This window comes from Herpailurus yagouaroundi, unplaced genomic scaffold (genome assembly GCF_014898765.1).
Source record: "Herpailurus yagouaroundi ecotype Mexico unplaced genomic scaffold, PumYag 159, whole genome shotgun sequence".
NCBI classification, from domain to species: Eukaryota; Metazoa; Chordata; class Mammalia; order Carnivora; family Felidae; genus Herpailurus; species Herpailurus yagouaroundi.
Genome location: NW_024412400.1, coordinates 5,843,507 through 5,869,181, shown reverse-complemented (window position 1 = coordinate 5,869,181; position 25,675 = coordinate 5,843,507). Strand labels below are relative to the sequence as shown.

The 25,675-nt window shown below is 46.9% G+C and overlaps 1 protein-coding gene across 5 annotated transcripts in view; it reads right to left on the bottom strand.

Moving 5' to 3' along the window:
• Positions 1-25,675, bottom strand: part of ITGA9 (integrin subunit alpha 9) — a 343,812-nt gene that overhangs the window by 54,604 nt on the left and 263,533 nt on the right. For 2 of the 5 annotated variants that reach the window (XM_040479772.1, XM_040479773.1), the window contains exons 22-24: positions 25,271-25,378; positions 8,175-8,279; positions 1,372-1,497 (exon numbers count right to left, since the gene is read on the bottom strand). In XM_040479772.1, the coding sequence (XP_040335706.1) occupies positions 1,372-1,497; positions 8,175-8,279; positions 25,271-25,378 (339 nt within the window). Of the gene's footprint in view, positions 1-1,371; positions 1,498-8,174; positions 8,280-12,197; positions 12,228-25,270; positions 25,379-25,675 lie in introns of those variants that run through there. The other 3 variants (XM_040479774.1, XM_040479775.1, XM_040479776.1) reach the window with 2 other exon arrangements.

Here is a 25,675-nt window from a genome sequence, read left to right as displayed (position 1 = left end):
ATATCATGACTCAAGAAAACACAGGAGGAAAGAAAAGCACGTTTGACCAAGAAAACACGCAAACCACCAACGGACACCTAAATTCCAAATGTAAGTTACAAAAGAGGAACTCTTCTCTTTCGTATGGTAGAATCCAAAATGCACACACCTTCCGGCATGATGTTTCGTGGCTGGGGAAAAACTGCCAGCCGCACACAGAGTTGTGTCTGTCAAACAACGAGATATCACTATACCTAATCATGCTAAGGGTTTTTAAAAATAGTTGTATCATCAGCACTAGGTAAGTTAAAAACAAAACAAAACACAAACCAAAAGAACCCATAGTGCAAGAGGCAAACAGTCCTCCTTTTTTTTTTTTTTTTTTTTTTTTAGGACAAAAGAGAAAAAGAGAAGTGAGATGTGTCCATCCTGAAATAATAAGCTAAAGAGATATAACCAAATATATGGGGAAAGGAGGCTTGGGGAAAGCATATAACTGTATCTTCAATACCTTCACTTAAAAAAAAAATGGAGGTATAACTTACATAGAGTAGATGGAATAAATCTTAAGGGTCCCCCTTGATATATTTTTCATGTTTATACCCAGATCAAGGTGTAGAATAATTCTGGTACTGAAGCAGGTTCCCTCATGCGCTCTCCTGTTGACATTCCTTCAAATGGAACCACTATCCTGAACTTCATTACTATTGCTAGCCTTGGTTTTTCTGAACTTCCTATAAGTGAAATATTATACTATGTGTGCTTTGGCTCCAGCTTCTTTCAGGCATTATTATGTCTGCGAAATTCGTTCCTGTTGTAGCGTGGGGTAGTATTTTTCATTGCTCTGTAATATTCCCGCCTGTGGGGCTACACCACAATTGTTTACCCATTCTCCTGTTGATGGGGATCTGGACTGTTCCCAGCTTTGAGCTCTAAGAAGATTGCTGTCAACCTTCTTATCCATGTCTTTTAGGGCACATAAGTACACATTTCTCTTGGGGGTATACCTCAGAGTGGAACTGCTGGGTCGCGGGATATGGAGATGTTTAGTTTTAGTGGAGACTGCCCAGGAGTTTTCCCAAGTGGTTGTAGAACCATCAGTCTTGACTAGACTCACACTCGTTGGAGAAATGTTTTACTTTGTGCTTGGTGGTTTGCAAGGGTTTTCCCTTTGCCAGGCAATGGAACTTGGAATGTCAATTTAACACTTTGATTGAAACCTCAGGCTGAAAAATAGGACTTGACCACAGTCCTTGTGACTTTAGACGTCAATTGATTAAGACCAGATTTGGGAAATAATAAATGCCAAATAGAAAACTAGTCTCTCCATCTCCTACTCGCCTTCCTCGTGAGGACCACCCATGTTAACCCAACCAGTGAGCAAATTCTTACCAAGACTTTTCTTCCAGACTTTGTGAAAAAGGCAAATATCGTATGGAAGATATTTTCTTGCTCTTGAGGGATGATGCAGGGGGTTGGGTTTTTTTGGAAAGAACAGGTGCCCTTGTCTTGGCCCACCTGAAAGGGAAAAGAAATCTGTCACAGTGGTCCATCCCAAGAATGAATTATGAACCTGGAATCCCTTACTGCAAAGTCATCCCTTCCCCCTTGACCATCCTCCAGCGGACAATATTGCTGCAAAGCTGAAGGGTGAAGGTAGTACCATCAACCAGGCCAGATAATCCGACGTCCCTAAATAATTGAGATGAGATGGCACGCAACATGCGAATGAAATGTCACTAGGAGACGGTAAGACTTAAGGAACAAAATAAACCTTATACTTCATGGTTTCCAAAGCACATTTATAAGCATCCCGGTAGCTACTCCTGGAGATGAGCTTTCACGCTCCTTGTCTGGAGGAGGAAAATGAGACTCAGGTTAAGTCCTTGCCAGCAATCACAGAGTCTAGAACCCAGGTTTTGAACCCAGGTCTTCTAAGACCAAGCGTTCATGAATGGTCCACTGCCAGAGGTTTTCAAACTGTGTTCCACAGAATACCTAGGGTGCTATCAACCCCCCCTTAGTCATCTCCCTAGAGAGGAGAAGAGGCATCCAGCAGGACTTCTCTGGGCCCCTTTCTCTGCTCCAACTAGAGAATGACCTATAATGTCATTTAAAATCAGAATTCTGCGGGGCTCCTGGGCGGTTCAGTCGGTTGAGAGTCCGACTTTGGCTCAGGTCATGATCTCACAGTTCGTGAGTTCGAGCCCCACGTCGGGCTCTGTGCTGACCTGCTTTGGAGCCTGTGTCTCCCTCTCCCTCTCCCTCTCCCTCTGCCCCACCCCTGCTCTTGCCCTGTCTCTCTCTGTCTCTCAAAACTCAACATTAAAAAAATTTTAAAAACAAAACAAAAAACAAACCAAAACAACAGTGTGAGCCTTCCATGGTGGTTTCTTTAAGAATAACACTATTTTTGATGCCTAAATTGAGGATATGGTGAAAAAAACAAAGACTTCTTTACATACATCATTACATAACCCTGCTTGTCGCTGAAGACCCGACATAACTTAAGGTCAAGTTGTAAAATTTGTAATTAGTAATTCATAATTTAGGACTGTGTTTATAATCCTTTTTCTAACCAGAATCACCTGTTTAAATCAAACTCTCTCATTTTTAAAGCTCTTAAGGAAAATATAGTGTGTCTGAATTTATTCAAGAATGTTTCAGGGGTGCCTGGGTGGCTCAGTCGTTTGAGCATCTAACTCTTGGTTTCAGCTCAGGTCACGATCTCATGGTTCGTGGGTTTAAGCCCCACATCCAGCTCTTTGCTGACAGTGCTGAGGCTGCTTGAGATTCTCTCTCTCTCTCTCTCCCTCTATCTCTGCCCCTCCCCCCCCAAATAAACATTAAAAAAGAAAAAAGAATGTTTCACCTTCCCATTCACAGTAGGGAGCAAAACTTAACATTTTTACATCAAGAAACTTCTAACTTAAGCCAACAGCGCTAATCTTTTAATAACAAACTATAGAATAAGATCCCCAAATTTGCTGCATTAATCTCGATTTTATCTTTGGTCTAAACACATACGCCGGGATTTACTATAATATATCTGAAAACAAATAAGATGGTCTAGTTCCTCCAATTCATTATTACAAAAGAGTGTGCTGCCTTTACAAATCTCTCCTAGTTTAGGACTTCTTATTCTTTAAGAATATCTCATAATTTGGTACGGTCTCAATTACTTTGTTTGAACCACAGAATCTGGGAAGATACATCAGCCTGATTCAGTCTCAATCAGCACTGGTTTTGGCTGCTTTTCGAGGTCACCAGAGGGAATTAATGGGAAGAAAGCAATGGGATTTAACACAGATTTGGGACTTATTCTTCGGAGCGAGTATGGCAAACTGCGATAACTATTTGAAAGTCCCTTTTAGAAAGCAAAACACAGGTCCCTGATGTAGTGAGGATCATGAATAATCACGAGACAAATGAGAAAAACCGTTGCAATGTTATGGAAATGGGCATTCACGGTTTGCAAAAAAAATTTCAATAAGAAGCTTGGATTGAAAATGTACTGCATTTCCCGGGGCATCCGGCTGGCTCAGTCAGTGGAGCATGCAGCTCTTGATCTCGGGTTTGCCAGTTTGAGCCCCATGTTGGGTGTAGAGATTACTTAAAAATAAAGTCTTTGAGGGACGCCTGGGTGGCTTAGTTGGTTAAGCATTAGACTCGGTTTGGGCTCAGGTCATGATCTCATGGTTCGTGAGTTTGAGCCCTGCATGGGGATTCTCTCTTCCTCTTTCTCTGCCCTGCCTGTGCTCAAACGCACACGTGTGCTCTCTCTCTCTCTCTCTCAGAAATAAACATTTAAAAAATTTTTGAAAAGTGGCTTTGTCATGATATATGCTGATGTCAAAGGATGTACGTGTGCATAAAACCATTTTGTGAGATGTGCGAATGGGAAGAATAATATAAGTTGACATATTATTCTTAACGTAATTTTAAGAATGCAAGTGCATAGTTAGGTTAAATATTGTGAGTCGAAGTTATTTAATTCGCGTTTCTAACTTCTTTTATTGAGGTAAAATTTATATTCACTAACACGCACAGATCTTCAGAGTGTAGTTTGATGAATTCTGACAAATGAAGTCACCCACATCACCACCGCCCCAGTGAAGGTACAATCTGTCTCTCATTCCAGAAAGTTCCCTCCTGCCTCTTTCCAGTCCAGTCCCATCCCCCACCTCCAAGGCAACCCCATTTCTGATTCCTATTAAGCTGGCCCAAAGAAGTGTTGAATGCACCTCATTAGGGAAGCGGGGTATTGTGTTATCTGGGGGTTGCCCTCTATTTAGGCACGGAGGGCACACGGTGGGTGGATGGAACGCATTTCGTTCACTGAGCATTTGAGAATTTGCATGTGTTGTGCTCATGTTCCTAATTCCACTCGTTTCTCATTCTGAAGCATCCTCCACTTAACCTGTTAGTCTTCTGGAGCGGACATTCACGGAAAGGTCACTTCGAAAACCGGTCCTGCTGCAGCCCCGGGGCGCCTGCATGCCTCTGCTGAGAGGGCGGGGCCTGGTCACACAAACACTTTGGTCTGGGTTTAGAGACACGGAATCTCTGAGTCTTGTGCGATGCATTTGTCCCCGATCAAAATCGGGCGTGGAGGCAGAGTTCCTCCTGGCTCTGCGAATTGGTGCTTTGGGTCTCTAGGCTGGGAGAGGAAGGGCGGGAACAGAGCCCCAGACCAGCCAAGTTGGCTACTCTTGGGTGCAAGGAGCCCGGCACTGTGAACACCCCCAAACAGGAGGAAGCTGGGAGGCAGGGCGAGGGGGTGAGCACCAACCGAAGCCTCAGCGCTCAGCCTTGGGCGGCCTGCGAACAGGGTGCCGACAGCGATGTGATGTGACCCCGTGTGACGTCTGATCTGCCCCAGGGGAGTGTGGAGAAGGGAAGTGGAGACTGAGTCTGTGGTGAGTGAAAAATCTCAGCCAGTTGTGCTCCCGACTGTGGTTACACGAGAATCACTTCAATTGGGGAAAATGACATTTTTCGGGGAGGTTCAGGGTGGTCCTCGTTCAAAGGGAGATCGAAGGTTGCTTGGTGCTCTAATGGGTCTGATTCCGATAGCCTAATCCTGTTGCCGATGTGCAGATGTTCCCTCAGCTAGAAGTGAGCAACCCAGTCCCTGTCCGGGTCGTGGAAGGGCAGGATTTTTCTATGTTGGGTGGGTTTGTATGCAACAGCCACGACACTACCTAACACGCGTGCAGGCTCTGAGTGCTTTACACACATTAGCGCGTGCAGTCCTTGCCCTGGGAGGTGAGTGCTACTACCATCCCCGTTTTACAGATGGAGAAAATGAGAGGCAAGGGGAGGCCGGAGGTCCGCCTGAGGTCTCTCAGCTGGCAGGCCATCCAGCTCCAGAGCCGGTACTTATAACATGTCCCTGCCTCTCAGGTACAGAGGAGGCTGGGGCTGGGGTGGCAGTCATGCCCAGGCACAGGTGGGGGGCAAACCAGACCTTCCTGTTCCTCCCTTGATCAAGAACAAGGCACTAGCTCAAAGTCTGGGAGGCCCAGAACCCTTCATCCTGACCCATTTCTGCCACTGGGGCCGAAGACTGACTCCTGGCCAGAGTGTGGGAGATAAAAGCGCCTGTTGGCTGAGAGGCCAGGCTTCTCCATGCTGTCTCGGCCTGGAAGGGGAACAGAGCATCCTGGAATGTGGTTTCTGGGAGGCAGCTTGGAGATCACGCCGTCCCTTGGCCTCAGCTGACAGATAAGGAACCACAGGCCCTGAGTTCCAGGACTTGTCCAGGTCATGTGACTGGCCACTGGCCGCAAGAAGCACCCAGTGAAGGCCCAGAGGGCCACTCGACAGTCCCGGGCGTCGGCCCGAGCTCTGCCTGCTAACAGCTGCCCGTTCGAGTCCCCGGGGTCTCAGCGTCCTTGTGTTCAATTAGGGTGGTCGCCTAGGTGGTCACTAAGGTTGTCTTCACCTGTTTATTCCATACTTTGAGGACCACCCGTGCCTTTCGTAAGAGCAGGGGGCCACCTGATCTCACGTCATGTAGGTAAGCAATTGCCGACATCCCCTACTCCCAGCTTGGTTGTAAACACCTTCTTTGCATACTTTTTTTAAAATGTATTTTGAGAGGTGGGGGGAGGGACAGAGAGAGAGAGAGAGGGAGGGATGGAGAGAGAGAACCCCAAGCAGGCTCAGCGCTGTCAGCCCAGAGCCTGACACTGGGCTCGAACTCATGACCATGAGACTGTGACCTGAGCTGAGATCAAGAGTCGGACGCTTACCAACTGAGCCACCCAGGTGCTCCCTCGCCACTTCTTTGCTTAAAATCAAAGGGAAACGCTGTTTTCTTCCTGCGTTGCAGACAATCCAAACACCACGGCACTCGTGTCCAACAGATTCATTTCTGTGGCTGGCCAAGGACTCTGTGGCCATTGCCCTCTGCTCGTCCCTGCCCACTCAATTCTCATCTATTTTCCAGACCAGCCGAGTCCAAATGCTTCCCATGACACGGCTGCTTATCTTCCAGGACCTCTGGGAGCTGGATGAGGCCCACGTCTACTGGAATGTGAATAATAGGTCTTCACCAAACACACACAACAAGGACAAGAGGATGTGGGCCACAGTGTCAAGGCTGGATTCGGCCAAGGCAGCTAATGAGGGTTTTCTGCTGGCATTTGGTCTCCTTTACTCCCCTTGTCCAGACCCCAAAGAAAACATTGTGTAAGTCAAAACCAGGAGATGGTGGTGATTTGGGAAACTGTCAGGAGCCCAAGGACAATGTGGACATCACTTGGTGGCAGAGTCCGAGTTAGCCTCGGTCAGGAGCCTCTGTGGTCAGAAGCCTCCAAGGTCCCAGGCCCATCTGAGGACGAAGTGCTTGGTACACTTGGCGTGGTCTAGCCAAACCTCCCTGCATAAACTACGGGGTTCAAAGTATGAATCGGGACGATTCCAAAGGCATGATGCTGCAAAAGAGAGTCTGTTACCAGAGGAACGTCTAGAGCTTTTACTAAAGACTCTCCAGGCCGTGGTGGTCTGATAAAGGGGTTGGAGAAAACAAAGCACTCCCATGTTGTGGCCTCAAGAGAGGGGCCTGCCTATGGTACCTCTGAGTTGTTTGCTGACCTAGAGGTAGAGAGAGGACATAGGTCTCTCCTGGGGTCCCAGAACAGAGCCACCCTAATGCAGTTCTTGTCCCTGGGCCTCAAGACCGGAGGGACAGAGCAGTCCTCCAATGTGTTTTCGGAGTCTCATTCCCCAAGCGTATCACCCTCGAAATCAATCCCAGCTGCTTACGGCCCCATCCCTGTGCGGAGTTCAGATATAAACAGGAATTATGCCAGCTAACGTGGGTACTATTCTAAAAGTTATGGGGGTGCCTGGGTGGCTCGGTTGGTAAACATCCAACTCTTGACTTTGGCTCAAGTCATGATGTCATAGTCATGAGATCAAGCCCTGAGTCGGGCTCTGCAATGAGCGTGGAGCCTGCTTGGGATTCTCTCTCTTCCTCTCTCTGGGCCCCGCCCCTGCTCATGCTTTCTTTTTTGAAATAAATAAACTTAAAAAAAACCCAAAAACCATTAACAGCTACGGCACATACTGAATCCTCAGTACCCATGCATAGAAGGTGCTGCTATCAGTGGGGTGATCATATAATTTATTGTCCAAACGAGGATATTTTCGAGAGTGAAGTGGGAGACTTAATCAGATGGATGAGCAAGACAGAGACACATATCAGGGATGTGCCAGGCAAACTAGGCCATCTGGTCTCCTTAGCTGTCACTCCTATTTTACAAATGAGAAGACTGAAGCCCAGAGGGCTTAAGCAGCCTGTCACACACCTAGATGCTTTAATTATGGAAGGAGTACCATCTCCAAAGCTTCCCCCAGGATGCCCCCTTCCTGTTCCTCCTTCCTTGGGCCCAGGCTGCAGAGCCTCTGTCCCCCACACGCCCGGGCCCTAATCTCATCGTCCGCTCTCTCACAAGCCCTCAGAAATGTTTCCCTCTACCGGCAGTCGGCCTGTCATGACCTGCATTCTTGACTCAGAGGAGGTGGTGCTTCATGTGGATCTTGGAAGATAAAGAGAACTCCTAGAGAGCAGAGTGAGAAGGGGAAGGCAGTTCCAGGCAGGGACGAATAGCATGTGCAAGGGCACAGAGGTGCCAACAGCAGACTTGAACTAGAGAGCACCTATGAGTTCAACATGGCTCACGCACTGGACGAATGTTGGGTTGCGGTGGGCAGAAAGGAGGCAATAGAGGTGGGCCTTGACACAGAGGAGGGTCCTGCAGACAAATCTCAGCTGGAGGTGGGACAGCCACCTAGAAGGCGATGAACAAGTCTCAAAGTGAAGGAACCACTTTTCACCCGGGGCGTGTGATATTACTGCAGATTTTTAACAGGCTAAGGCATAGACGTCCCCTTTCTACCAGAATCAGCCCCATTTCTTGACCATCCTCCAGCTGGCTGGGGTCCAGGGATGGGAAAGTTCACCAAAGTGTCCCTGGCTTGATGTACAAAGTGAACTGCCTTGAACACAGTACACAGCCAATAAAAGAGAAACGGGGGACCAGATCAGCAGGGGAGCAAACTCAATGACATTAGTGCTCCCTATGAAAGATGCTCAGAGTCTTTGCCAACGTGGGTCTTAGATGAAGTTTGATTCGAAAACTATGTTTGTTGAACTGACTCGGATTAAAGAGGGCACAGGTTCATTTTTGAATAACACGTGTTTCATGTTAACTCACATTCATCTGTTAATCAGTGCCTCTGTGTTCTCTGTTACATCTTGGGGCCACTTTTCTGTATCATGTCCCACCAATCACAGCGGATGGCAACTGGGTAAACATGACCCGTCCCCTGACTTGCCACCTGCTCCTCTGGATTCACACACCCCTGGAGTTTGAAAACCCAGAGAATGTTTCGAATGCCTACTTTGCTAATTCAATTACCTACTGCCCAATCTCGGAACCAAGTATCAAAAGATAATAGGCCCCTTCTGCCACAGGAGGCAGAACCTTCACCACAGTGGGTTTGGTGATACTAATTTTAGGACTCCAAGATTTGAAATAAAAATAGTACTCAGAAAATGTTTGAGAAATGATACCCACTGGCTAATCAGGGTGACCTAAGAGGTTTACTAACAGAAAGATACACTGAAACTATACCTTTTCCATTCAGCAAAATATAAACTGATAGACCATCTTTCCTCTTATAGAGCTCTTTATGTTACGCCTTATGTTAAATCACGTTGCTCTGATTCACTATTATTTCTTGGTGTTGACCGAAGAACGGTACAAGAGGCTAACATTTTACGAACAAACCCTAAAACAAACATTTTCACGTAATACCAGTCATTTCAAGTCTTTGCAAGAATATAGACCCAGAATAACACAGAAGAGGCTGGCTGCCCAAAGGCTCTGTTCATTTACCTTGATTTTTCAACTGCAAGGACACTATTTAACATGAGCAGAGAAACCGCTAACAATCCTGGGTAGTTCCTCCTAACAGATAGATCTAGCTTTATGTAACGAGTGTCTTTGAAAGGTTGGAAACAATTTTTGTGTGCATGCATCATTTCATGCAAAGAAAGGGGTTCTCAGAGGTGTCCTTTGGTAGACCCTCCCCGAGCACGGATTCTTCTGCTTTGCGAAAAGGGCCCTCTTGCTTATCAGTTCAGCAAGTTCTGACTTTCCGATATTTACCTCTGCGTGGAGCTAGACACTTTCTGTGTTCATACGGACACACAGAAAGGACAGACACTCTGATGATCTCAACATCAGGAGGTACGTTAACATGAGGTGCTGACTTTGGCCAGTCCCTCCCAGCCTGCATCCCCAAATGAAGCGAATACCCTGTGACTGAACCGAAACAGCTAAATGAGGGCCTAGCAGCCTTCCATAAAACAACAGCCCGCCTCCAGACTGGCAGTGTTGGGGATGGAGCAGGAAGACGAGGGGGTTTAAGAATGATCTGGTGTCGTTTAATTTTCCAGACAGGCAAAGACGGTTACTTTTAAAGAGACTGAATGGGCAAGGGGCACTAAGGAATCTACTCCTGGAATCATGTTGCACTATATGCTAACTAATTTGGATGTAAATTAAAAAAAAAAAAAAAAAAAAAATTAAAAAAAATAACCAATGGAAAAAAAAAAGAAAAAAAGAAAAAGACTGAAAAGATCATAATGTTCACTCTAGATGTCTCCTCTCTTTCTAATTAAAAATTATCCTCTAAATAAAATGCTATCTTCTTGGGGCGCCTGGGTGGCTCAGTTGGTTAAGCGTCCAACTTCAGCTCAGGTCACGATCTTACTGTTTGAGAGTTCAAGCCCAAGGTCGGGCTCTGTGCTGATAGCTCGGAGCCTGGAGCCTGCTTCAGATTCGGTGTCTCCCTCTCTCTGCCCTTCCCCTGCTTGTGCTCTCTCTCTCTCTCTCTCTCTCTCTCTCTCTGAAAAGTAAACATTAAAAAAAAAAAAAAAAGCTTTCTTCTTCCCACTCCCCATGTCACCCGGCCTCAGCTCCCATCCCTCAAGGCCGCCACCACCACTGTGAAATGTCAGGGTGTTACAGAGAACAAAACTGAAACAGGAAATCAAGGGGCAAAGCTTCAGAACCAATCTTCCAAAGGAGAAGGAGAGCATAATCCATTGTACAATGTGACCTCTGTGTGAGTCCGCCATTATTTCATACAATATTTCACTTCTTACGATAAAAGCCAACGATTGTTTCCCCCTCACCAGCTCTAGGGTTTGGCGAAAACAATGGCATGCCCTCCCCGCTCCCCCACACCCTTTTCCTCTGGGTGTGCTGGCCAACAGGCTGGAAAGTCCATAGTTCAGGCACCACCAGGCTGCCCAGTAGAACAGAATTCATTTACATTTAATCGGAGAAAGCCAAATCTCCCAGAGGAGGCCCATTTCGCGAGCACCGGGATGGTCTTTCACTGGAGTTAAAGGGATACAGATGGGAAATAGTTTCAGAGAAGCGGTGACAACAGAAGAATTTCCAGATGCGGTCAGATTCTCTTCAGTGAAAAAAGTGAGACATAAATATGTTATCTGAGCACTTTGACGTGCATGCCAAAAATGTTTTCCTTCCACAGATAATGAAACGTTTTGGAAACAGAACAATCTGTTGATGTGGATAATAAATGAGTCAGTAGCCCTCATGTGGGACACAACACAGCCCTTGGATTTGGATCGGTTTATTCAGATTCCGGGTCTAGCTCTTAGACCCATCTTATGGTAAAGAACAAAGCCCGTCCCCATCTTCCATGAAAAGATAAAGTAGCACACCTGTTGATTCACGGAGTTATCGCTGCATTTATTAGATGTATCCCTTTATAATTATCCCTTTCTCAAAAAGTAAAGAACGATCATTTTCTGATTATCTCCCGTGGAGCCATCTTTCTAACCTCCTTCCAACTTTCTGAGACTATATTCATCAGAGCGGTGAAAAGAGAATCCTTAGGTCTAAAGTTTCAAGACTGTGAGACACCTAAAATGTGCTTCCGGTCCTCATGAAGGATGAGTGAAGCTGGTTCCCGGACAGCCGGGGAGAGAATCACTTCTCAGCGTCTAACAATGTTGAGAAAGTTCCCTTCGGTCAGAAGAAACTTGGTGTGTATATCAGAGAGGAGTCTTCCTGTTTTGGTGCTTCTGAGGCATCCACAGCAAGTCCTGGGCAGGTTCAATGAGAACCACGTGTTTCTAGGCAATGACCGACAGCTCTGTTTATCCTCAGGGACATTTCCTGTTAGCAACTCCAGGAACCACCCCTCACCCGGCAACGACAGGGCTCTGTGTCATGATGCTCTTCAGGAATGAAGGAAAGTAAACGGTAGAATCACTCACTTCTAACCTTTATCCATGTCAGGGACCAGAACAATCCTGTCCCAAAGTGTGGGCATTCCAACCGGCCCACACACCAGCTACGGAGCATTAATGCTTCCAGATGTCACAGCGGCCGTGAGTACAGGACCCTGGGCTCCTTGATCAGCTGGCGCCCTCAGTCAGCAGGGAGAGGTCACTGACTTGATTCATTGGCTCCGCCCACACGGGTTAAAGGGCAGCCTCTGGACCACACTGTGCAGGGACAGCCCTGGCTGAAGCTTATCGCCACCTTCCAGAGGCTGCGTGCCGAACGTAAGCTGTGCAAAGAAACACACACTTCCTCCCTCTAGCCAAAACTAAAATTGACCCAAGAGCCCAGGAACGTAACTCTCTCTCCAGAATTCAATCAGCCGTCTCCCCGTTTTTAAGTGTCTGGCTTCTGTTAGAAAGAAAAAAAAAATTGAAGCCAACAGAATCCTGACTCATTTTAGGAACTGGACTATTCAGCTCACATTCAGACATATGCAGAACCAAGGGAAAAAGAAAAAAGAAAAAAATGGTTGGAGGCCACTGCTGAGATCAGCGGACTTGACTGTGTGTGTGTGTGTGTGTGTGTGTGTGTGTGTGTGTGTGTGTGTCTGTCTGTGAGGGAAAAGGAGCATGTTTTCACGATGTCAGAGAAAGTGGAGTTCAAGTTTGTTCTGAGAGGCCTTCATTTCTGGTAAGTGATTTGGCCCCTTATTTCAAAGTTTTACCTTTTTACTTATTCCCACTTTACAATTAAGGCAGCCTCTGCTGTGAGTTAAGGGAAGTTGCCAAAACATCTTGGCATTTCAACTCAACGCAAATTTCCTGACTTCCGAGGACATATGAGGTGCTCATTAGATATGTTGCAGGGTATGCAGGGGTCTAAGGACACCACCCTGTCCTACGGCAGAAAGAAATACTTAATGTCGATTCTATTCTTTCATTTATCTGAGCACATACTATAGTCGGGCCACCAAATGCTGGACACAAGGCAGCCATGACTTTCTTGTCATAGTGTTTTCAATCTTGTGGAAGAGGACAATTGAAAAATAGTCATTTCGGGCGGTGACAAGTACTATGAAGAAAGTAACACAGAGAAATGGGATAGAGTTGATGGAGATTTGCAACATTAGCTAAGGTGACCAGGGAGGACCTCGGTGAAAAGGTGAACTTGGGGCTCAGGCTCACACTATGAGAAGGAGCCAGCCATGCAAAGAACTGGGGGTAGAGTGCTCTCACAGCAGAGGCAGGTGCAAAGGCCCTGGGCAGGACTACCCAGGAAGGTATCTGGGAAGGCTTGATGGGAGAGAGGATGTGTGAGAACTAGGTCTCGAGGAATGAGTGGGCTTTCCGTAGCCAGAGGGAAGGAAGGAACCATTAGGAAGGCCGGGAGGCCCAGCGACGTGCGTGGTGGGTGAATCAGCAGCCCTCATGGTCCAGAGTGGCTGGAAGACGAGGTCGGGGGCAGAGGATATTGGAGGACATGGCCTGGAAAGGTGAATGGGAGGTCACGCAGGGTTTTAGACCACGTGGTTTTGACCATTCAGATCTCCTTGTTAATCTTTTTTACAGAGAACCCCAGGGGTGTCCCTGAGAGTTACACAGGTAAGTTAATACAAGTCCTCAAATGGCAAACCAGGTCCTCAAGGAGAAGAAGAACATCCCCCTGGACTCTGCATCCTGGGGTTTCTAGGCCTTGAATTCTTGTTAGTAGGAAAGCCCCTCCCCGGATGAACGCTGGTTTGGTATAGGATAAGCCCTCGCATTTCAACAGAAAAGCTGAGAGTGGAGAAGGGGGAATAAAAGAATCATGGGTCCACTATGGAGGAGAGTAGTAGACCCTGAAAAAAAAAGTGAGTGGTTCAATGTTGGGTTATCTGCTGGGTTGGTTTGGAGCACCAGACCTGGCTGGTGCACAAGTTAAGTTCTGGCCTCCAGCAAGCCTGCCACAGGGGAGACTTCTTCTTGCAATTATCCTCCGTGTGTAACTAAGTCACGGAGCCCAGGCCTTCGCTCCTGCAAAATGTGCCTTAACAACCGGCCGGCTTCAGAAACCGGTGTTACTGTCCAACTGCTGTTGCCAGCGAACTAAGTGATTTCCTTTGCGGCAGAAAGCTCCCCCCGGGTGAGGGCTAGCAAGCGCACACGGAGGCTCCTGGATGTCCAGTCTGGACACCGCAAAGGGCAACATGGGGCCTGGGGCTTCACCGGAGAGAAACCACAGAGGGCTAAAAGCAAGGAGAGAGAATTCTCAGGAAACACAGACTCGCCAAGCCAAACCTTCACGCGCAAAGATCACGTTACAACCTCCCGAGACAGCTCGGGGCCCCCACCCTGAATGAAGTTCTCCGCGAGACCTCCCCGACCACAATTCTAACTTCCAGGTAATGCTAACGTCCAAAGAGATGTCACAAGGCCTTGCATGTGGCTGTACGATCTGGTCGTTAAGAGTGAATACTGACTTTGAGCATCCGACCTCAGCTCAGGTCATGAGCTCACAGTGTGTGGATTCGAGCCCCACATCGGGCTCACTGCCGTCGGCACAGAGCCTGCTTCGGATCCTCTGTCCTCGCTCTCGCTGCACCTCCTCGCCCCTCTCAAAAATAAACATTAAAAAAAAAAGTGAATGCTAACTTAGCTACTTATCAGCTCTGTGACCTAGGCACATCCCTGTGCCTCTGCTTCCTTGGTAATTTCTAATGAATATTAAGTTAATTTGTCCAGATAAAGTACTTGGTATATTGCCTCATCTGTTACAAGTTCTTAACAGAAAGTTATTATTATTACTACTTTTTAAAAGCCTGAATCTAACAGCTCCCTCTCAGAATCCTTGTGGAATATTATTTGCTACTTCACCAAAATAGAAAGAGTTTACTTTCATGCTGAGAACAATGACATCCATATCTACCATCAAACAGAAGTTTCTGCTGGATATATTTATGTGAGAATTTTGACACAGGTTCCTAAAAGTGGAATTGCTGGTAATCACATTTTACATTCTGATACTTACTGTCAAATTGCTTTTTAAAAGTCGATTTACTTATATTGAGAGAGAGTGGGGGAGGGACAGAGAGAGACAGAGAGACAGAGAATCCCAAGCAGGTGCCTCGCTATCAGTGCAGAGCCCAGTGCATGGCTCAAACCGATGAACCATGAAACCGTGACCCAAGGCAAAACCAAGAGTTGGACGCTCAACTAACTGAGCCACCCACGCGCCCCTATCAGATTGCCTTTTATACCAATGGTATTTAGGAGTGCCCATTTTTCCTCATTTTAACCAACTATGGATATTAACAATCTTTTAGATTTTTTCCAGTTTAATTGGGGAGGGACCTTGTTTTCATTTGAGTTTACACTGCTCGGATTACTGGTGAGTCTAATGTTTGTTGCTTATTTGCATTTGTTTTTTTAATGTTTATTTGCCATGAAAACTTCTGTGAATTGCCTGTTCATATCCCTTCACCCATTTTTATAATTTTTGGCCTTTTCCTTATTGATCTGAAGAAGACATTTACATATTTGTCTGTCAACTATGTTGCAAATATATTCTCCTAAATAATCTGTTAGTTTATTTTGGATGTTTTATGATCACACAAAAGTTTAACATTTTTATAGATTTAAATCTGTCAATCTTTCCTTTAATGGTTCTGGATTTTATGATTTGATTAGGAAGAAGAGCTTTCCCATCCAAATATTATGAAAATATTCAGTACTTTCTGCTAATATTCCTTTTTTACCTATAACTTTCTAATCTGCCTGTTTTTTCCCCCCAGTGAGGTCGAGGTTTTCTGTAACTTCTTTCCAAATGGAGAGTCAGTTGCCTCCAAATCTTTTATTGTGAAGGAGTCTAAACATCTCTACTATTTGGGGCAATTGTTTCATTGGATATTTTTTCTGCCTCTTTCTCTCTATCCTCTCCTCCTGGAACTCCAATTATGAGTATTTCTATGTGTATACTTTAGGATGTCTAACAAGTCTCTGAGGCTTCCCTCATTTTTTGTATTTTTTTTCCCTTTCTGTTCTTCAGATGGGATATTTCTACTGATCTTCAAGTTTGCTGATTCCCTGTCAATTCAAATTTGCTATTGAGCCCCTCTAATGAATTTTTCATTTCAGGTATTTTCCTTTCAACTCCAGAAAAGTATTTTTTGGAATTTTTGGAACAGAATTTCTGTTTGGCTCTTTTTATAATTTCCATCTTTTACTGACATTCTTTGTCCAACGAGTCATTGTTATTATACTTTCCTTTAATTCTTTAAACATGGTTTCTTTTAGTTCTCTGAACATATTTATAATGGCTGCTTTGAAGTCCTTGATTACTAAATCTAACATCTGGGCTTCTCAAAGGCAGCTTCGATTGATTCCTTTACTCCCCCTGCACCCTGTTTACCCTGTTCCTTCTTCTTTGCATGTTTCACATATGTATTTTTCTAAACTGAAAGTTTTAGATAAATATTGTGGCAACTCTGAGTTCTTACCCTCCTTTGGGAAGAGGTAGTCATTACTTTTTTTGTTTTGCTTATTTGTTTAGTGCCTTGACTGGACTAATTCTGTGGAATCTGTGTCTTCTGCAATGTGTAATCTCTGATGTCTCTGCTATTTTTTTTTTTTTTGTTGTTGTTGTTTACATTTGTTTTACTTTTTTTTTTTAATTTTTTTTTCAACGTTTATTTATTTTGGGGACAGAGAGAGACAGAGCATGAACGGGGGAGGGGCAGAGAGAGAGGGAGACACAGAATGGGAAACAGGCTCCAGGCTCTGAGCCATCAGCCCAGAGCCCGACGCGGGGCTTGAACTCACGGAGCGTGAGATTGTGACCTGGCTGAAGTCGGACGCTTAACCGACTGCGCCACCCAGGCGCCCCTACATTTGTTTTACTTTTAAGCCTGGTTTCCTAGGGGTTGTCTTGGATCAGCATAGCCTAGTGATCAGCCAATGACTGGCCAGAGGCTGTACATAACCACCTGGGTCTCGTAAGGCTTTTCCACCCTTAGCCAGTGGACCAGTGTGTGGCTTGAGGAATGCAAGGTCAGGCAGTTTATAAGCGTGCCCCAAGCTTTTACTTTCCGCATGCACAAGGCCTCACATCCAGTCAGTTGATTACCTTATATTTCCTGGGGGTGAGCAACATTGTTTGCCATAGAGATACGTCTGTTTCTTTCCTTACAATAAAGGTTATTCATTTCTTTTTAAATGTTTTTAGTGTTTATTATTTTGAGAGAGAGAGCCAGTGAGCGAGCAGGGGAGGGGGAGAGAGAGAGGGAGACAGAATCTGAAGCAGGCTCCACGCTCTAGGCTGTCAGCACAGCCTAATCGACTGAGCTACCCAGGCAGCCCAACCTTATGGGTCATTTTAAAGATGTGCCTGTTGTAAGTAACTTATGCTTGGATTAAAAAAAATCTAACCTAGGGCAACTGGGTGGCTCAGTCAGTTGAGCGTCTGACTTTGGCTCAGGTCCTCAGGTCACGATCTCACAGCTGTGAGTTCAAGCCCCGTGTCGGGCTCTGTGCTGACAGCTTGGAGCCTGGATCCTGCTTCGGATTCTGTGTCTCCCTCTCTCTTGGCCCCTAACCCACTTGTATTCTGTCTCTGTCTCTCTCAAAAATAAATAAACATTAAAAAAAAAACAAAAACAAAAACAAAAAAAACCCTAACCTGACAGGCTCTGTCATTTACTAGGGCATTTATTTCATTCACAGTTATTTTGATTATTGATATGTTTGGATTTATTCTTGCCATCGTATTATATATAAACATGTGTATGTATTTATTAGTGAGTTTTTAATTTTTTATTTTTAGAGAAAGTGTGCATGAGAGGGGGCAGGGACAGAGGGAGAGGGAGGAAGAGAATCTTGAGCAGGCTCCACACTCAGGACAGAGCCAGATGAGGGGCTCAATCTCGCGACCATGAGATCGTGACCTGAGCCAAAATCAAGAGTCAGACGCTTAACTGACTGAGCCACCCAGGCACCTCCATGAGTTCTTTTAAAATGCTTCTTTGGTGGTTTGGATGTCTTTGCTTTCATTCTTTTAAGGCATCACTAAAATTTTCATGTATTTAGACTTTTTATTTTATCAAAGCCTTGAGCTAATTGGTACAGAAACTCTTCCCCCAAATAAGACAAGAATCTTGACTTGCTTTCATTTCCATTTTTCCTGCCTTCTCATTCTCATCTTGAGATCATTTGGATCTCCCTTTCAGATTGTTATAAAATAACGGAATAAGTTTAACTGGCATTTTGGGGGTCATTTAGTGCTACATTATTGGAAAACCCCTCAAGTTTCCAACCCGATGCTTTATTCTCTTACATCCATTCTACGACACAGCTCATAGGCTGAGGTTTTTGTTTGAGGGATCAAAATTTTAAATGTATGAAACACGAGCTTCTCTATTTCACGGAAACACTGTCTTCTTGCTTCTCTCTGAAGATATCAATCTCGCTCATTCTACCATCTTCTGTCTGCATCATGATTACACCGTCTGGGATGAGGTTTTCTTTTCACAGCAGTTGGTGCCTCTCTGTCCTGGGGCTGACATGCTGCAATTCAGTGAGTGTTTCCTGGTGGTCTGTTCATCATCTGTTTGTTCTACTGATTGAGTCTGCCTCTGGTGGCTGGGCAATGCTCTGAGGAGGGGTGTGAAATACACTGGACTAGGAAACACATGAGCTTTGGAGCCAGACAGACCCGATTACGGACCCTTCTCTCTGACTTACCAGCTGTGTAACGCTGGGCCAGTCTTTGAGACTGGTCCCTCTACCTGGGGTAAGGACCACCCTCCCCACCCCACCGCCACCCCCGCCCCTTGTAGAGGTGCTATGTGGATTAAATTTGACAGCTCATGAACACAGGCCACGGAAGCCTCAGGACAGCAGGAAATGGTATGTTATCTTGTCAGGTATTTAGGAGAAAGCTCTTCATTCTTTAGTCATTGATTAAATGTGATCGAGTTAATGGTGCCAACACCACTGTCTTTAAGAAGCTTCTCCAGGGGCGCCCGGGTGGCTCAGTTGGTTAAGCGTCTGACTTCAGCTCAGGTCATGATCTCGCCGTCTGTGGGTCTGAGCCCCATGTCAGTCTCTGTGCTGACAGCTCGGAGCTTGGAGCCTGCTTCTGCTTCTGTGTCTCCCTCTCTCTCTGCCCCTCCCTTGCTCACACTCTGTCTCTCCCAAAAATAAATAAACATAAAAAAAAAAGAAGCTTTTCCAGATCATTCTAGGGGAAAGCAATTCAGTCCTCCATTTCTAAGTTTAAGCTTCTGTGTGGTCACTGATGTATCAGGTACATCTTTCCTTTATAGGGATATAGACTCATTACAAGTCAGGTGAAGTTCCCATATCAACTGACTCATTCTGGCAGAAATTAGATCATGGGCAGTCCCGTCTGATGTGTCTGCAGGGACAGGGTGGGAGGGGGGTTTATAATTTACTTTGATATATTTTAATGGATACTAGTTATTAATATCATATTGATGTCAACATCCTAACGATGCCCTATGGCAAAGTTATTGATGTGTCTCCTCAGAAAATCATCCCTTATTTCCACATTCTTTTACCTCCTGGAAATCAGGTCAGTTCTTTAGAATTGCTGTCCCAAAGCAAGGACAGAGCTGGCCAGAGAGGTAAACCTTTTCAGATGGTTTTGTGGGAGGAACAAAGAATGGAATGCATACTCAGTGTCTCTAGATTAACACTAGAGTTCTTTGAAAGACCCAGGCTTTCACCTAGCATACGGTTCCAGCCCTTTATTCTCTGTAAACTGTCATGTCTGACTTTCTTCCATCTTGCATTTTTACAAGAGCCAAACCCCAAAGCCCCCACTTCCGGCATCAGAAAGCTGCACACACATAGGTTTTCAGTGTCAGCAAATAAAACTTGAATCCTGAGACAAACCTCCCATCCCTGTCCTTGAACTTCATACATTGTGAGTAAAACTTAACTCTGGAGTGGGACCACCACCCAAGTTCAAATGGTCGCCCCTTCATAAGCCATAATGCTTGTAACCTACGTGCTAACTTAGCTTCTCTGAGGCCCGTGCCCAGGGGCTCTGCCAAAAGGCTTGTCTGTGTAGACAGACTACCCCAAAGTGAAAGCCGTTACATTTTCCAGGCCAATTCCCATCAAGCTGTATGAGAGGTTATGTCCTCGCTTCCAATAGGAACTTTCTCTAAGGAGCAAACGCTTGCCTCACAAGGGCTGTCTGGCCCACAGAAGCCACTGTCCACAGGTCATTTATTGGCAACATCCATGACGTGTGGTTTGACAGCCTCTGGTGGCAAGTGGCTTGGCCTTTCCCATTCCTAGGTCAGGAGAGATGGAGTGATCCACAAGTACACAGAAATGAGGCACCCCAGAAGGAATGATTAACTTACCAACTGTCACAGGAAATGACTTCCTATCACACTGCCCAGGTATCTGTCTGCAGTATGCTCTGGAGAAGGTGTAGAAAACCGCTACCTTTGCCAATTTTGTATAAGAGAACAGAGAATCAGATACTGCCTCCATTGTACACATACAACTGGTGACCTTTCCCTGTCTGGAAAGTTCTCCCCTTCGCGTGTTCTCCTGGTGAACAACCACACATCCTCTCAGCCCTGACTCAAAGAGTCCGCGTTTCCTTTGCCCTTCCCAAGGTGGGATTTGCACCTTTCTACCACGTGCCTGGGTCTGGGCATGCCTCCACGCATCTGGCACATGGTCTTGCAGTGACATTTCCTAGGTCAGTCTCCGGCAAGTCTGAATTTCCGGAAGTGCTGAGTGACTTGTTCCTCTTAGCAGAGGCTGGCACATAATAGGTGCTTTTTCCGCCAGTGTCTGCAGAAGAAACCCAGGATGATTTATTGTTTGCCATGGTATAGATGTATGTATGTATGTATGTATTTATGAAAGAGAGAGGGAGTGTGCACGTGTGAGTGGGGGGGGGGGGAGGAGAGAGAGGGAGAGAGAGAGAGAGAGAGTCAGATGCTCACCCAACTACCCAGGCATCCCTGCAATGATTTTATTTTAGATGGTCCAGAGAAGTCTGGTGTTCCTTCCCTCTCACTCTCTATCATGGTTATTGCAACTTGGCTTCCTGATGGATACCATGCTCACCGCGGCTTACCCACATTTTTGCTGTGCTGTGAGAAGTCAGTGTGTCCCCACAGGGCACCGCACAACGCTGATGGGTGGGAGGCAGTGGAAATTAAGTCTTCCCTCGGACCACCACTGTGGCTCTATTTCTAAATAGAACACAAGCAGAGTGGAGGGGCTTAGAACATTTGCTACAAGGAAGGATCATGAACCACAGCTGGGAGGATGAAGGGGTCACGCTTCCTTAGGCTCCCTAGAAAAATCTCTCCCACATGAGCAAAGCCACACTCCACTCACAGCAGCTGGACCTTAAGAAACCCTCCGGGAAAACACAGAGTCTTTGGTGAAACCTAGAGGTAGGTCTGTCCTGCCCAGGGATCATAGCTCTAGCCCCCCACGGGCCTCAACGAATTACTATTTTTTAAGCCATTTTTTCATGTTTATTTATTTATTTTTGAAAGAGAGAGCAGGGAGAGGCAGAGAGAGAGAGAGGGAGAGAGAGAGAATCCCAAACAGTGTCTGCACTGTCAGTGCGGAGCCTGATGTCGGGGCTCGATCTCACAAACCGTGAGATCGTGACCTGAGTTGAAATCAAGAGTCGGATGCTTAACCTATTGAGTCACCCAGATGCCCCTGAATCATTATTATTTTTTTATGTTTCTTTATTTATTTTGAGAGATCGAGGAGGGGAGGGGCAGAGAGAAAGGGAAAGAGAATCTTAAGCAGGCTCCACGCCCAGCACACAGCCCATAAGTGGGGCTCAAACTCACGACTGTGAGATCGTGACCTGAGCCAAAATCAAGAGTCAGATGCTTAACCGACTGAGCCGCCCAGATGCTCCTGAATGAATTCTGAGCCAACAGCTGGAATCCTGTGCCACAGGCTCAGGGCCAGAGGTGGGGTGATGGCCCAGTGCCCATGGGGACAGCACGCCCACCCTTAGCATTCTACGTGGATGGCGACCACAGGCAAAACAGATAGTGAGGGCAATGTTGGAAACAATCTGAGGGTCCCACGGGGTGTGGGGAGGGATGACGGAGGGCCCTCCCCCAAGAGGGCGCTTCGGTTGGCTTAACTGTAGCCGGCGGCTGGCCGCTCAGCCGTCCCAGGCTGGGAAATGGAGGTGGCCTGGGGAGGGGAGTCACCTCCTGTGCGGTACAGGAAACGAGGGCCGGTTTCTCCCCAAACGGGTGAGTTCCACTTGCACCACGCCACCCAAATCTCCCAAATGAAAGCCCTACTCCACTCGCAGTCCCGGAGGGCCAACGTGGAGAACGCCATGAGCTTTAGGGGCCACACCTGTCCCAGGGAGCATTCTCGGGCTCTGCTGAGGAAGGGAGGGGCTGAAGCTGGGGACACGCTGAGCTTGCCTCAGAACAGGACACCCTTGTTCTCAGCCCCGAGGGCTTCAGGGCAGAGGATGTCCTGCCCATCGGCCTCTGAAACAGGTACCCGGGGACCCTCACCTCATCACTGCATCACCTTTACATTACCAGGGTCGTCGTAATCCAGCCCCGACTGTTCACAGGAACGAGGTGCTTCACTACCTGCTTAGCGAGGCCTGCCAGTGAGTTGGGTTTTCCATACCACGAAAAGGCCGTAAGCCTCTGACCACGGTTGGTGTGTCCAACGGGAGGCTTGGCCATCCTTGCGGATTCTGTTACAGACTTCATGAAAATTCTAAATACGGCCTTGAACACCCAACGGGTTTGCTTCTGAGGACTCCAACAGTGGAATGAGGCCAGCTGACACCACGTGGGCTTTTGAGCGTCCACTCGGCTACACTAACAGCCATGCAGTTCTGCAGACCTTCAGGAAAACCACATCTCACGCCTCCCAGGTGAGCCAGCTATTTATAAATGTGTTCCAAAGTCCGTTCCAGTGGCTTCTCCTTGGTCCGACGATCAGTCAAGAGAAAGAGGGGTGTAGTTGGTTCTGAGATCCCCTCAGAAACTGAGTGACTTAAATTTCCTGTTTCGGTCAATAAATAATTCTGTCTATGAAGAAAAAAGTTCTCTCTGCCACCCTACAGACGTTTCTGCCGACAACTCTCAGGGCACGCTGAAGAGGAAAACGCTCCTGGGGCCGGGGGAATAGGTGGAGTGGTGGGTATGACTGATAATATTTAAGGGGGTAGACAAGAGCACGCGTGACCTTATGCCGGGTTCAAGCCACGGCACACCGCTGGGAAGGAACGTGGGCTCTTTTCTTCTGTGTCAGCAGAGCTCACAGACGTGGGCTCTTCACGGAACAGGAATGGAATATCGTGAGGGAAGGAAATGACCAAGCAGGCGACTCGGGACGGGGCGACCTGTTCTACGTTCGACGCTTCACATGGTCCGGGTTTTCAGGCCACAAGACCCAAGTGGACCGAGATGCCAGGTACTGCTGTCACCATCACATGACGCTTTCCACACCTGTGGGCAGCGTCTGCTTCAACTGTCGGCTCAGATGTGTGACATGTGGTGAGCCTTGCTACCCCAGTTTTCAAGCTCTCGGTGGAGAGACCGTCCCTTCGTCTGGCTAGAGCTATGTCCCTCGCGTGCCCGCGTGAAGAGCAATGATTCTGTGACTCTCTCAATGTGACGGCATGCCTTGACTCACTTGAGCATCCTGCCCCAGTCCTTCCCAGGAAGGGTCCCCCCTCACACCCAGCCACTTCAGACTGAATCAGCCTGAGGCAGTTTGAACAGTATGGCTCTCTTCCCGAATTCATGCGGACAGAGTGAACAACTCTGTTTCAGACTGTAGATTTTTCTTTCAGCCCACGGATATTGGGCTGTATTGAGCATGTATTGGCTCACAGTGAGCATGTATTACATGCCAAGCATCGTACTAGGGTCTGGAGATATCGCAGTGAGCAGAGAGAAACCCTCGTCCTTATACTGTAGGGGGCCAGGAGGAGGCAGATAAACTGGTCAAACATGAAAACACATGGAATGTCAGCTGGTGACGAAGGTGACAGTGGAGTATGAGCAGGAAAAGGGCATGAGGAGTGCCGGGACCAAGGCCGGCCAGGGAGGGTGTCACTGGGCAGGTGGTATTTGAGCACACAGCTGAAGGAGGTAAGCTGGAGGTCATGTGGCTTCCTGGGGGAAGGGTATCTGGGTAGAGGGAAGGTCAAGGGCAAGCTCTGGAGGTAGGAAAGTGTCTGCTGTGCTCTAGGACCAGCAAGGGACAGTGTGGCAGGAGTGGAGAGAGTGGTCAAAGAGGAGGAACTGAGGTCACAGAGCGACAGGAGACAGACTGTGGGCCAGCTGGGGTGCCGGAAGATTTGGGGGTGGGTAAGCCATTGGATTAAGACGACTGACCCACATTTTGGGAGGCTCGCTCTGCTGCTGGGCCAGGAACAGACTGCAGGGGGGCCCAGAAGGAAGCAGGGACACAAGTGAGGGGCTACTGCGATAACTGAAGACAGATGATGGTGCCTGTGAGTGGGGTGCTGGCAGCGGAGGTATAACACGCGGTAACATTGTGTGAAGGTGGAGACATTAGAGTTGCTGGCAGATCAGAAGTGAAGTATGGGAAGAGAGGCGTCAAGGACGATCCAAGGTCTTTGATCTGAATAACTGGAGAGACTGAGCAGCCATTTGCTCAGATGGGGAAGGCTGTGGGAGCAGCAGATTTGGAAGGGGACCACTGAGAAGACCACAGTTTTGGAGAAGATTGAGATTCCTGTCAGGCATCTAGATAGAGACGGCCTGAAGGCAGCTAACCATTAAAGTCTGGATTTCATGGGAGAAGTCTGGGCTGGATGTCATCAGCACACATTGAATACAAAGCCGCGAGTCTGGGTGAGGTCTCTGAGATTGACCCTGAGCCCTACAGATGTTGGGGGGATGAGGAGAAAAGCCAGTGAGAAAGGAGGAACCAAGGAGACTGTTTCAAGGAGGTGGGAGGGATGATCACATACTAGCTGTCAAACTTCCCCTTGAGATAAAATCGACAGTTGACATAGAATCAAGTAGAACTACACATTCTGTATACAAATGTCAGTTTCAATCTACATCTCTGTCTTAGGAACTAAGCCTTCATCCCCCAGGCCTCGGTGACCCCTTGAGAATCTTCATGAATGCTGTGGATCTTCCCCTCAGAAAAATGTAGCCTTAGCCACACCTAAGGTTGCCAGGAGTTTCCAGAACCAGAAAAGTCTATCCCAGAAGTCATGTTCATAATCAACCCTTCCCCATCCCCAGAGAGGTCTTATGGCATTAACCAAACTGTCCCAATGCAGAAATTCAGGTGTCGAGGGTCCCCGGCTTCTCCAGGTATGTTTCTAAAGGTTGGAATGAGCTAAACTTTCTGGGTCCTCGGGGTAGAAGGCAAAATGTGAATGGGCTAGTTCGAATCTGAAGGCAACAGTGACAATAAGCGAGAACTCACCATCATCTCCTGGACATGAAACATTTCTGCACCTCCAGATGACAGTCGATTGGGGAAAGTGATACTGACAGATGACCCAGGAAGGGTGCTTGGCCCAGTATTATAGACCTGTGGGTGTGAGACACACACAGTGAGTTTTAATAGAAATACAGATCTTCGTTTCATGGCATGCAGTAGATACTCCCACAGAGACTGCAGGGTTTGGGATCTAAAAGGTCATGACTTCAAGTGATCTGAGATATTGAATAATGGCAGGTTTTAATGAAACAGAAATCCTCCTAATACACATTTTAAACCCCCCAAACTCCCAAATTACCTTATTCCCTTTCAGCATGTCTTTGTCTTCTTCCTGCTAAAAATTTTATTTCCTTTTATATACCTAGGAATTACTCATCGGCTATTACA